Genomic DNA, 12802 nt, shown 5'->3' with positions numbered 1-12802 from the left:
GAAAAAGATATTTTTATCATTAAAAATTTATAAAATTTTTAAATTATAAAATATCTCTCCATTCTTTATAATATTATGTGATCAAATTATGAGCAGAAAGTCATAATTTGACTGTAGAATATCATAATATGATTACAGGATATCATAATTCTTTTAAAAGAAGAAGGATATTTTCGTTAGTCAAAATTTTAAATAAAAAAATGAAATTACAAATATTAAAAATATATTAAAAAATGATGACTACATAGCTCAATCAGATGGGATAGTGTATTTTTTCTATATAAACTATGGTACATAAAAAATTACTCCAACTAAAAAATACGTAATGATTTTCTCTTTCTGTTAGATTGCATGTGTCATCCACGTGGGGCTTAACATTCAAAGAACTTTTTTATATGGCCAAATACAGTTATGATTTCATACTGGTTTATAACCTGCAGACGTGATTTTCTTATATTGTTCTAAATAATTTTATAATATATAATACACTTGATGTACCATATGCTAGTACTTGATATGTTTAATTAAAGTATGCCAGAAAATAAAATTATTTAAACGCATCTTCCATGTTTTCAAAGAAAAAAATTGATTATATTAGTTTTTATAAAATTATTTTATTGTTAAGGCCCTGTGAAGAATAGAAAAATTATATGTGAATAAAAGATGCAATAATACCTCTAGGAAATTTTCCGTGTTGGTTTCTATCTTTTAGTATTTTCTTGATATTTATTCTAATTTATGCTAATTAGCTAAATCTTTGGCTAAATAAATATATGCTCCTCTTTAATTTTTCTTAATTAAAATTAAAAATTTTTAATTTTCAACTGTGTGTATATGGATTGTTCTTATAATATCCGATCCATAGGCTTTAAGCCCAGCCCAGGAGCCCAATGCAAAAAAAAAAAGAAAAAAAAATGGGAAGAAGACTCCTGATAGGAGTTTTTTTCTCTAACAAGACCGTTCGGATTAGGAGTTCTAGGACCACCGGAGGTCCTAGGACACTTTATAAATTGGCCTTCCCCCTCCCTGAGATCCTCCACCAGCCTTCCTCGCTCTTCTTCTCCTCGATTTTTTTTGATTGAAGCCGCAGCCTCTTTTTATCGTGCTCGTCTCGATTTCTCATCGGAGAGGTCATCGGAGCTCGAGGTAAGCGCGATTCCTCTTTCTCTCTTCTCCCCCTTCCTTTTCTTGTCTGTATGCACGATCGCCGACGATCGGATTCGCCGAATTTTGTTGGAGAAAACGTCTCCTATTTTCACCCCTCTTTTCTTTGATTTTTCGGCGTTGGTGGTCACTGTCGATCGCGGGTTTGATTTCTCCGGACTGTGGTGACATAGCCCTCTTGCCGTCGACCACCGCCGCATTGGCTACGGCCTCTGATCAGCCGAACAAGAGGATGGGACTACACAGTCCCTGTTTTGCCCAAAAGAAGCCACGGGAAGAAGAAGAAAGAAAGAAAAAAAGAAAAGAAAAGAAGAAGAAGAAAAGAAAAAGAAAAGAAAAGAGAGAGAGAGAAGATTTTCTCTCTCCCCTCTTTCTCTCTCTTTCCCTCGCTTCTCTCTCCACTTTCTCTCTCCACTTTCTCTCTCTAAAAATTATCTCTCTCCTCCTTTCTTTCTTTAAGAAAGACTTGTAGATCATGTATCGGGCCATCTTTTCCTCTTCTAAGGACCTATGATCCCGAATCGATTTAGTGCCCGGGTGGTCTATCGGACTGGTCACCCAATCAATCATTTTCTGTTATTATTTAATTTTATTAAATTTATAGAATAAAAATTGATCCTGATTTAATATTTTAAATAAGATTATCTGATTCATTTAAAGAAGACTAAAGATCTAGGATGATTGAGGTAAGTAGATTTTATGCTTTTTACTTATTTTTAAATTATTATGATTTTCATGTATATGCTCTTTTATTAATGAAATCATATTTTTTATAAAATAAGGATCAGCACATGTGATATAAAAAAGTAAGTTTTATTATAAGCATTGATTTCATGAATATGTCTTATGAAAATAGCATGATTATGAAGCATGAATTTCATTATTTTTTTTTCATTATGTATATGTATATTTTAAGAAAAATATATAAAGATTTCAAAGGCTCTCAAATAGTTATGAATGAATTCTTTCGAGAAAATCGATATCCGGAACTAGCATCCACACGAAATATGGTCCTATCAGTGAGCATAAAATTGGCACATGAATCAAGAACTCTGTCGATTAAGAAATATGACCCTGTCACGGATATAATAGTGATCTTAGTGAAGCGAAAATTTAGTGCAGGGGCAAAATGGTAATTTTAAAACTTTTTCAAAATTACTATTTTACAGCGGAATTATTAATTAATCTCATTAATTAATACTAATTAACCCTACACTAGGATCTAAATATGATACAACAGCATGCATTTAAATTTGAAATTCAAATTTGAATCAGTAAACATTTTACAGCACTGTGTTCAGAACACATCACCTTTTGCGGGTAGTCGATCACCGCAATCTGATCACCGTCGGAGGGCTCTGATTGTCACGTCGCAGCCACCCAACTGTCTAGCCTCTGCGGATCGTCCACACGAAGCTCTCGTCTGATCAGCTCCTCACAAATGCTAGTTCGTGATTTCACCCTTTTGATGGCAGATGTTGATCGAACTCCTTCGATCGATGTGTGCCGACTTCTCGAATGCTCCAAATCGTCTGCACAGTTACTTGAGAGGCTGATGGATCTCTCTCTGAAATTTGGTGGACTCACGACACTCGTGGCACACCAATCTCACTTCCCGAACCCTAGGTAGAAACCCTAGGGTACACACCAAAAACCCTGCGCCCAATTTTCTCTCTTTTCTTTCTTTTTCTCTCGGAAGGTTTTGGACCTTCACCTTGCGCAGAAGCCTTCCTCACGCCCCAAAGTTTCTCTTCTAATTTTTCTACGCACGTCCCACCTTTCTCCTCTTTTTAAAACAACGTCGAACGTGTCTTATCCGCGTGAGAGGATAAAGATAAGAGGTTACATATTTGAATTCAAATCAAATTTGAATTCAAACGAAAACCAACTTATCCCTATCCTTTTGGGCGTGAGAAGAGAAGGGGTGTGGCTCTTTGTGCGTGGAAAAGTTTCACGAGAAACCTTTTCTCGTGTAAGTAATGTGGCGCACAAAATGGATAAGGATGAAAGGGCAAGTGATAAGTTATCCATTCAAATTCAAACATGCTTTGAATTTGAATAGCTAACTAATTAATTTATCCATCCATATGGTGCACAAATGAGGATGTGGGGAAGGATTTTACGTGAGAAAAATTTCACGAGAAGTTTCTTCTCGTGAATTCAAATGGATGCAAGGAAGTTGGGTGACACAGGGAATTTAAAACAAGGTGGTTTGATTCAAATTGAGCCAACCTAGTTTAAAATAGGTTGAGCACAATTAGATCAAATTAAACCCAACATAATTAGGCTTAATTAGGCTTAATAAAATATTAATCAAATCAGGAATTAACTAAACCTAACCCCTGATCAAATCAGGGACTAAACCACCTTAGCGATTAGGTCAACATTTAACCTAATCGGGTCAATCCAAACTGAATCCAATTCAATTGGACTTGATCCAAAAATAATTACTCAATCAAATTGAGTTAATTAGTGATTAAATCACTAATTAAACCTCTCATAAATGTTGAGTCCAAATCTGATGGGCAATCAGGCATCAGAGACCATCGATATGAAACCCTGATCAAAGAGTTCAAATTTCAAATTCAAAATTCGAAATTCAAAATTTTGACCCCGGTACCCAAAATATGTGGAACTCATGATTAGAGAATCCTAATTCTCAATCATAGAGTTCCAGATAGATAAGACTCATAATCAGCCATCAGATCAGAAAGGAACCTCTAATGTGTGTGACCCCGCAGGTTCGAACCTAAGCCGGTAGCACAGGAATCAATTTCTGTACTAATTGAAGTGACCATCTAGCAATGGTACCCGACGACCGGATAGGTCGAATAATCGCAATCGCAACATTCAGAACCTACGTGAATATGGTTACCGTATAATTCATCCCTTTTGACCCCTGTGTTTAGGATGACTCAGGGTTAAACTGTCAACCCTGATGATATCATCCGAATCGTGCTCAACTCAATTAGTCCTGTGACTCCTCACTAGGACTACCCTGGCCAAGGTTTTGCTAAATTGAAACACGACTGTACACAGCTCCTAAACTGGAGTGGTCAATCCCATCTTGACACACGCACCGACAAGTTAAGTACTTGACTACACCCAGCAACCTTCCGTCACTGAATTAGAAATTCAGGTAGTCCAGTGCCTAAGTGCAGTGAGTTGCTTGCAAGTCACCGTGGCGGTCTCAGGTCGGAGGGACATTTATATCCATATCCCATCGGAGCAAATCTTGACAGCAGAAATAGCTCCGGAGTTGGTCACGTTCAGTGCAGATGTACCATTACATCTCACCTGTATGCCATACCAGTGTCTCCACACTCTTTGGTTATGAGGACAACCAACCCATATGGCACACAACGACCTATGCTCGATAAATGTTGTCGTCCTTGGTAACAACGTATCATTTGGTCGCGAACATGTTTAAGGACTAAGCGACAAATCCTCCTTTGTCGAGTCTAAATAGTCCTAAGGACTTCACCACAACACAGGAGTTCATTAGAAGATGAAATATTTGTGATGAAAAAATACCAAAATAACTTTTATTTATTTATAATTCATGTACTAATACAAAAGGAGTACAACATCAACAGGCTGACGATTGGCTTTGGGACCCTATTCCCAACACTTAGCACGAATATCTGAGAGCAATATTTTGAAACATGATACGAATACATGACAAAAATGATTTATGATTCATGATTGTGAAATATACATGATTTATGCATGCATGATGAGCTTATAACTTATTTTATTATATGCTCTATGAAATATTTATTTTTATAATATCTATTACTTACTAAATACTGCATTATCATAGAAAACATATGCTTGATCTGATAAGGAAGCGCAAGTTCTACTTACTGGACTAGTGTAGCTGATATTCTTTTTATTTTTTTTTTTTGTACAGAGAAATAAGGCTAGGACCGATGAAGAAAATCCAGACTTGAAAATCTGCGAAGTAAGTTTGAAAATTTTGTAGTAAAAATTTAGTTTATTTTTATGGATTTGTAGCCATTATGAATTTTGAGACTTGGATTGATATTTACTTTTAGATTTAGATGCTCTAGGCCAGTTTTGGTTTAATTAACCATTTGAATTAAATATTATTGTTACTTTTATTTATGATGCATCTGTTATTATATTTAAAGAAGATGAATGTTGGCTTCGTATTATCACGGACTGAATCTCTTGATAGCATGATCGTGTTATGTCCCGAATTTGGGGCGTGATATTTTATGGTATCAGAGCTATAGGTTTAATCATGAGTAGAACTTAAAACCTAGCAGTGGGTAGTTAGGTCACGTATAGTTAGATTCTGACTTAATTGAATAAAGAATGATAAAATTTTATTAATTATACTACTGCTCTGTTATAAAAATGCAATAATGTTAAATTTGACTAAGAAACGATGAGTGACAGGGACGACGAAATCTTAGCGAATATGGCTGCTAGGACAAGAGGAGCAAGATTGACGTCATGAGGAGCTGCCAATCAACCGGTTGAGCGGGCTCCTGATGCACCGGCCACTCAGACAGATATTGCTGGTGTATGTCAGGTGGTGACCCAGCTTATTCAGCAGCAGCAGCAGTAGGCACAAGCTGCTCCTTGACCTACATTATCTGTGGAGTCATATTATGAAAGATTCAGAAGGCTCAATCCATCACTATTTGAAGGTGGACCTGATCCTATAGTTGCAGAGACATGGATTCGAGAGATGGAGAAGATGTTTGATGCCCTGCAGTACCCTAAGAACGTGAAGATCAGATTAGTCATGCCTATGTTAAAAGGGAATGCTGAGTTTTGGTGGACCGCAATAAAAGCTGCCTATGGGAATAATAACGACCAACTCACTTGGAAAGAGTTCAAAGAGATATTTTATGATCAGTACTTTCCTGGAACAATGAGATTGGTAAAAGAAAATGAGTTTCTGGCCTTAAAGCAAAAGGATAATATGATAGTATTGGAATATGCCAACAAATTTAACGAGCTAGACTGCTTCTGCCCCCAGCTTATGGAGTTTGAAAGAAGCAAAGTTAACAGATTTAAACAAGGTCTAAGATATGAAATTCGTTCTCGTCTGTCTTCTTATATTTTCAATGACTACAAGGATGTGCTGGAGCAAGCTTTGAAGGTGGAGTCAGAATTAAAAAGATTAGATCTGGAAAGAGGAGATAGAAAGAGATCAAGATCAGCAGAAAATTTAAAGGATCAGCAAAAAAATTTTAAAAATAATAACTCTGATAAGAAGAAAGAATCTACATCCTGCTCATATTGTGAAAAAAATCATAGTGGACCTTGTCTTAAGAAGATAGGAGCATGCTTCTTATGTGGCGAGAAAGGACATATGGCTCGTGATTGCCCAAATAAGAAAAAGGATGACTCCAGACCTACCATACTAGCTGACCAAAAATAGAAAGGGAATGCACGAGTGTTTGCTTTAACCCAACAGGAGGCCAATGCAAGTGATCAAGTGGTGACAGATACTATCCCAGTCAATTCCATACATGCTCATGTGCTATTCGATTCTGGTTCTTCTCACTCTTTTATATCTCTCAAGTTTGCTACTTTCTTGAATTGTGTGTCTGAAAAATTGAATGAGCCATTATATGTTAGCACACCTCTTAAGAATATTACTGTTGCTAATATTATTTTTTAGAATTGCATAATCCAAATAGAAGAAAAAGAATTAGCAGCAAATCTGATTCAGTTAAATATGCATGATTTTGATATTATTTTTGGGATGAACTGGTTATCTTCATACCATGCTCATATTGATTGTTTTGGAAAAAGAATGGTATTTCAAATTTTGGGTGAAACGCAGTTTTTCTTTCAAGATGAAGTTCATAATATGGAACCCAAACAATCTTTGAGTATTATCTCAATCATGAATGCAAGAAAAGCTTTGAAAAAAGGATACAAAGTATTTTTGACCCATATAGTGGATGCCGAGAAGGAAAAGATAAAGTTGGACGATATTTCAATTGTCAAAGAATTTCTTGATATTTTTTCAGATGAACTACCTGGGCTACCTCCAGATTGTGAGGTTGAATTTAAAATAGATATCACACCAGGGACCGGACCTATATCAAAACCTCCTTATCGGATGGCTCCCATAGAATTGCGAGAATTAAAGCATCAAGTACATGAACTTTTGGATAAAAAATTTGTCCGGCCAAGTACATCACCCTGGGGAGCTCCTATGTTATTTGTGAAAAAGAAAGATGAGAGTATGCATTTATGCATTGACTATCGAAAGTTGAACAAGGTAACCATGAAGAATAAATATTCTCTTCCTCAAATAGATGACTTATTTGACCAATTACAAGGTGCATAAGTTTTCTCCAAAATTGATCTACGATCAGGTTATTATCAACTAAGAATTAGAGATGAAGATGTGTCTAAAACTGCATTCAGAATCAGGTATGGCCATTATGAATTTTTAGTAATGTCTTTTGGATTAACCAATGCACTGACTGCTTTTATGGATATGATGAACATGATTTTTAAGTCGTATCTAGATCAATTCGTTGTTGTTTTTATTGATGATATTCTAGTTTATTCTAAAAGTATAGAGAAACATAAGAGATATTTGAGGATTGTGTTACAAATCTTGAGAGAAGAGAAGCTCTTCACCAAGCTTAGTAAGTGTGAGTTCTGGTTGGACAGTGTTGTCTTTCTCGGCCATGTAATATCTAAAGAAGAAATCTCAGTCGATCCAAAGAAGATAGAAGCCGTGGTGAATTGGTCTTGTCCGACTAATGTGATGGAAGTTAGAAGCTTTTTAGGCTTGGCTGGTTATTATAGAAGATTCATCAAAAGATTTTCTCAAATTACAATTTCTCTAACCAACTTGATCCAAAAATAAATAAAATTTGAGTGGAGCAGTGAATGTGAACAGAGTTTTCAAGATTTGAAGCAATGATTGATATGTGCCCTAGTTCTTACTTTACCTTTTAGTAATGGAGGATTTGTCATTTATAGTGATGCTTCCAAGAAGGGCTTAGGCTGTGTATTGATGCAAAATGATAAGGTGATAGCTTATACTTCTCGACAACTAAAATCCTATGAGAAAAATTATCTGACACACGATTTAGAGTTAGCAGTTATTATTTTTATCTTAAAGATTTGGCGACATTATTTATATGGAGAATCATGTGAAATCTTTACTGATAATAAGAGCTTAAAATACTTATTTACTCAAAAAGAGCTGAATATGAGATAAAGAAGGTGGCTTGAACTATTAAAAGATTATGATCTAAATATTAAATATCATCTTGAAAAAGCCAATGTGGTGGCAGATGCACTTAGTAGGAAGTATACAGCAAATATGATGGCTCTGCTTTCTGTTCAGCAATAAATTCTGAGGGATCTTGAAGATTTACAAATTGAGGTGATTTGTATCGATGTTAAGAATATGTTAGCCAATTTAATGGTACAACCAGCATTGATCGAACGAATAAAAGTGGTCCAACAGAATGATATTCGTTTATATCTGTTGAAAAAGGATATAGAGAAAGAGTTACGACCTGAGCTTAGGCTGCATACAGATGGTACTCTATATTTTGAAAATAGATTATGTATACCTGAAGATCCTGAACTAAAGAAAGAAATTTTGTAGGAAGCCCATAAATCTCATTTCTCCATTCATCCTGATAGTACAAAGATGTATAGAGATTTAAAATAATATTTCTGGTGGAATGCAATGAAGCAAGAGATAGCTCAGTTTGTATCTCAATGCTTGGTAGCCAGCAAGTGAAAGTCGAACATCAAAGATCTGTTGGTTTGCTAAAACTATTAGAGATACCAGAATAGAAATGGGAGCATATCACGATGGATTTCATTACAGGACTTTCAAGGATAGCAAGAAAAAATGATGCAGTGTGGGTGATTGTTGATCGGCTTACTAAATCAGCTCATTTTCTACCTTTTCGAATTGGTACTCCACTTGATAAGTTAGCCCAGATGTATATTAATAGAATAGTGTGTCTGTATGGTGTTTCAATAAGTATTGTATCTGATCAAGATCCACGATTCGTATCTAGATTTTGAAAAAATTTTCAAGATGCTATGGGGACTGAATTGAGGCTTAGTACTGCTTTCCATCCCCAGACCAATGGCCAATCTGAAAGGACAATTCAAACTCTTGAGGATATGTTAAGAGCTTGTGCTTTCGATTTTGGAGGATATTGGGATAATCATGTGACACTGATAGAATTTGCATATAACAACAGTTTTCATGCTAGTATCAAGATGGCACCCTATGAAGTCCTATACGGAAGAAAGTGTAGATCTCCTTTGTATTGGGACGACATGGGTAAAAAAAAATTATTGAGTCCCGAGTTAGTTCAAGATGCTAGAGAGAAAATTTATCTGATCAAGGAAAGACTTAAGGCAGCCCAGGATAGACAGAAGAGTTGGATAGATAGAAAAAGAAGAGAATTGAAATTTCAGATCGGCGAATATGTTTTCCTAAAAGTTTCACCTATAAAGGGTGTCATGAGGTTTGGGAGATATGGCAAGCTGAGTCCGTGATATATTGGACCTTTTGAAATTTTGAGCCGAGTAGGGGATGCTGCCTACGAACTAGCTTTACCACCAGATTTATCAAAAGTGCTCAATGTCTTTCATGTTTTACTACTGAAAAAGTTTGTATCTGATCCGAATAACGTGGTAAAGTATGAGCCATTGCAAGTTCATGAAGACTTAACCTATGAAGAGTTTTTCCTCCAAATTATTGATCGAAAAGAACAAGTTCTAAGACAGCGCATCATTCCATATGTGAAGATTCATTGGAGTAATCATGAAGAGAGAGAGGCTACTTGGGAGCTTAAAGATGATATGAAGTCAAGATATCCTCACTTATTTGAAAATAAAGGTATGTTAAGTTTCGAGGATGAAATTTTTTTTAAGGGGGGTAGAATGTAATATCCGGTCCATGGGCCTCAAGCCCAGCCCAGAAGCCCAACGAAAAAAAAAAGAGAAAAAAAAATTGGAAAGAAGACTCATGATAGGAGTCTTTTTCTCCAACGAGGCCGCTCGTATTAGGAGTCCTGGGACCACCGGAGGTCCTGGAGCACTCTATAAATTGGCCTTCCCCCTCCTTAAGATCCTCCATTGGCCTTCCTCGCTCTTCTTCTCTTCGATTTTTTTCGATTGAAGCTGCGGCCTCCTTTTATCGTGCTCGTCTCGATTTCTCATCGGAGAGGTCATCGGAGCTTGAGGTAAGTGCGATTCATCTTTCTCTCTTCTCCCCCTTCCTTTCCTTGTCTGTATGCACGATCGTCGGTGATCGGATTCATCGAATTTTATTGGAGAAAACATTTCTTGTTTCCTCCCCTCTTTTCTTTGGTTTTTCGACATCGGTGGTCACTGCCGACCATTGGTTTAGTTTCTCCGGGCTGTGGTGACATAGCCCTCCTGTCGCTGACCACCGTCGCACTGACTGCGACTTTTGATCGGCCGAACAAGGATGGGACCACACAGTCCCCTGTTTTGCCCAAAAGAAGCCACGGGAAGAAGAAGGAAGAAAGAAAAGAAAAAAAAAATAACAAGAAAAAAAAAAAAGAAAAAAAGAGAGAGAGAAGATTTTCTCTCTCTCCTCTCTCTCCCTCTTTTCCTCTCTTCTCTCTTCACTTTCTCTCTCTACTTTCTCTCTCTAAAAATTTTCTTTCTCCTCCTTTCTCTCTCTAAGAAAGACTTGTGGATCATGTATCAGGCCATCTTTTTCTCTTCTAAGGACCTATGATCCCGAATCAATTTAGTGCCCGGGAGGTCTATCGGACTGGTCACCCAATCAATTACTTTCTGTTATTATTTAATTTTATTAAATTTGTAGAATAAAAATTGATCCTGATTTAATATTTTAAATAGGATTATCTGATTCATTTAAGGAAGACTAAAGATCTAGGATGATTGAGGTAAGTGGATCCTAAGCTCTTTATTTATTTTTAAATCATCATGATTTTCATGCATATGCTTTTTTATTAATGAAATCATATTTTTTATAAAATAAGGATCAGCATATATGGTATGAAAAAGCAAGTTTTATTATTAGCATTGATTTCATGAATATATCTTATGAAAATAGCATGATTATGAAGCATAAATTTTATTATTATTTTTTCATTATGTATATGTATGTTTTAAGAAAAATGTATAAAGATTTCAAAGGCTCTCAAATAGCTATGAATGAATTCTTTCGGGAAAATCGACATCCGGAGTTAGCATCCATACGAAACATGGCCCTACCAGTGGATATAAAGTTGGCACATAAATCAAGAACTCTGTCGATTAAGAAATATGGCCTTATCACGGGTATAATAGTGATCTTAGTATGAATATCTGAGAGCAATATTTTGAAATATGATACAAATACATGATAAAAATGATTTATGATTCATGATTGTAAAATATATATAATTTATGCATGCATGATGAGCTTATAACTTATTTTATTATATGCTCTATGAAATATTTATTTTTATAATATCTATTACTTGCTAAATGCTGCATTATCGTAGAAAACTTATGCTTGATCCGATAAAGAAGTGCAAGTTCTACTTACTGGGCTAGTATAGCTCATATTCTTTTTATTTTTCTTTTCTTATACAGAGAAATAAGGCTAGGACCGGTGAAGAAAATTCAAACTTAAAAATCTGCGAAGTAAGTTTGAAAATTTTGTAGTGAAAATTTAGTTTATTTTTTTGGATTTGTAGCCATTATGAATTTTGAGACTTGGATTGATATTTACTTTTGGATTTAGATGCTCTGAACCAGTTTTAGTTTAATTAACCATTTGAATTAAATATTATTATTACTTTTATTTATGATACATCTATTATTATATTTAAAGAAGATGAATGTTGGTTTCGTGTTATCACGGGCTGAATCTCTTGATAGCATGACCGTGTTATGTCCCAGATTTGGGGCGTGACAGTTCTTATTTTTAAGATCTTGTTTCCATTTGTCTCCTTTCTTTGCTGGAGACTAAAGCAGGATATCTAAGATAAGATCTATAGTGAATAATTATAAATATATTGAATTTCAAGAGTTTTGAATATTTTTAAAGAAGATTTTATATAATGTACAGGAACAACACTTAATAAATGATTGGATAACATAATATGATTGTAATTTTTACCATATCCAGCCAATATAATTTTGTATTCTATTACTATTAGTACAATGGTTTTTATACTTGTTATATTTGTATTATATAATACTAAATTTTACTAATTATCTAAAAAATAATTGATATATGATAGATAATAAAATATATATTATAAATGATATATTTTATCATTAAATATTACATATATAATAATATTAGAGTATATAATATATATGAAGATATCTATTGTGATATAGAAGTACATAATATAATATAGAAATTTAATTAAAGCATGTTAGAAATGAGATTACTTGAGACACATTTTATATGAACTGATAATTATATTGTTATCATCTTATGTTAAAATAGAGGTATGCTTCTTAACATTAATGATTTGCTTTGAACATAAGAACATGGTATTAACTATTTTCTAGTGGTGAGAAGAATGTATCATTAATGATTTACTTTGAATGGAAGGGCCTATCTAGTTTCCACCTCACTATTCGACATTATTACCATCAT

General features: G+C 34.8%; 1 protein-coding gene across 1 annotated transcript; it reads left to right on the top strand.

The window, feature by feature from the left end:
* Positions 1-6121: 6121 nt before the first annotated feature.
* On the top strand, positions 6122-6583 carry LOC140858673 (uncharacterized). The gene has a single exon (XM_073259982.1). The coding sequence runs from the start codon at positions 6122-6124 to the stop codon at positions 6581-6583; it is 462 nt and encodes a 153-aa protein (XP_073116083.1).
* The last annotated feature ends 6219 nt before the right edge of the window (positions 6584-12802 follow it).

Source organism: Elaeis guineensis, chromosome 6 (assembly GCF_000442705.2).
Source record: "Elaeis guineensis isolate ETL-2024a chromosome 6, EG11, whole genome shotgun sequence".
Lineage (NCBI taxonomy): Eukaryota > Viridiplantae > Streptophyta > Magnoliopsida > Arecales > Arecaceae > Elaeis > Elaeis guineensis.
Note: the sequence above shows the minus strand (reverse complement) of the source record. Positions and strands in the feature narration are given on the sequence as shown.

What these genes read in the sequence shown, in the direction of transcription:
- LOC140858673 (XM_073259982.1), top strand. Translation starts at nt 6,122, where the DNA reads ATGATAGTATTGGAATATGCCAACAAATTTAACGAGCTAGACTGCTTC.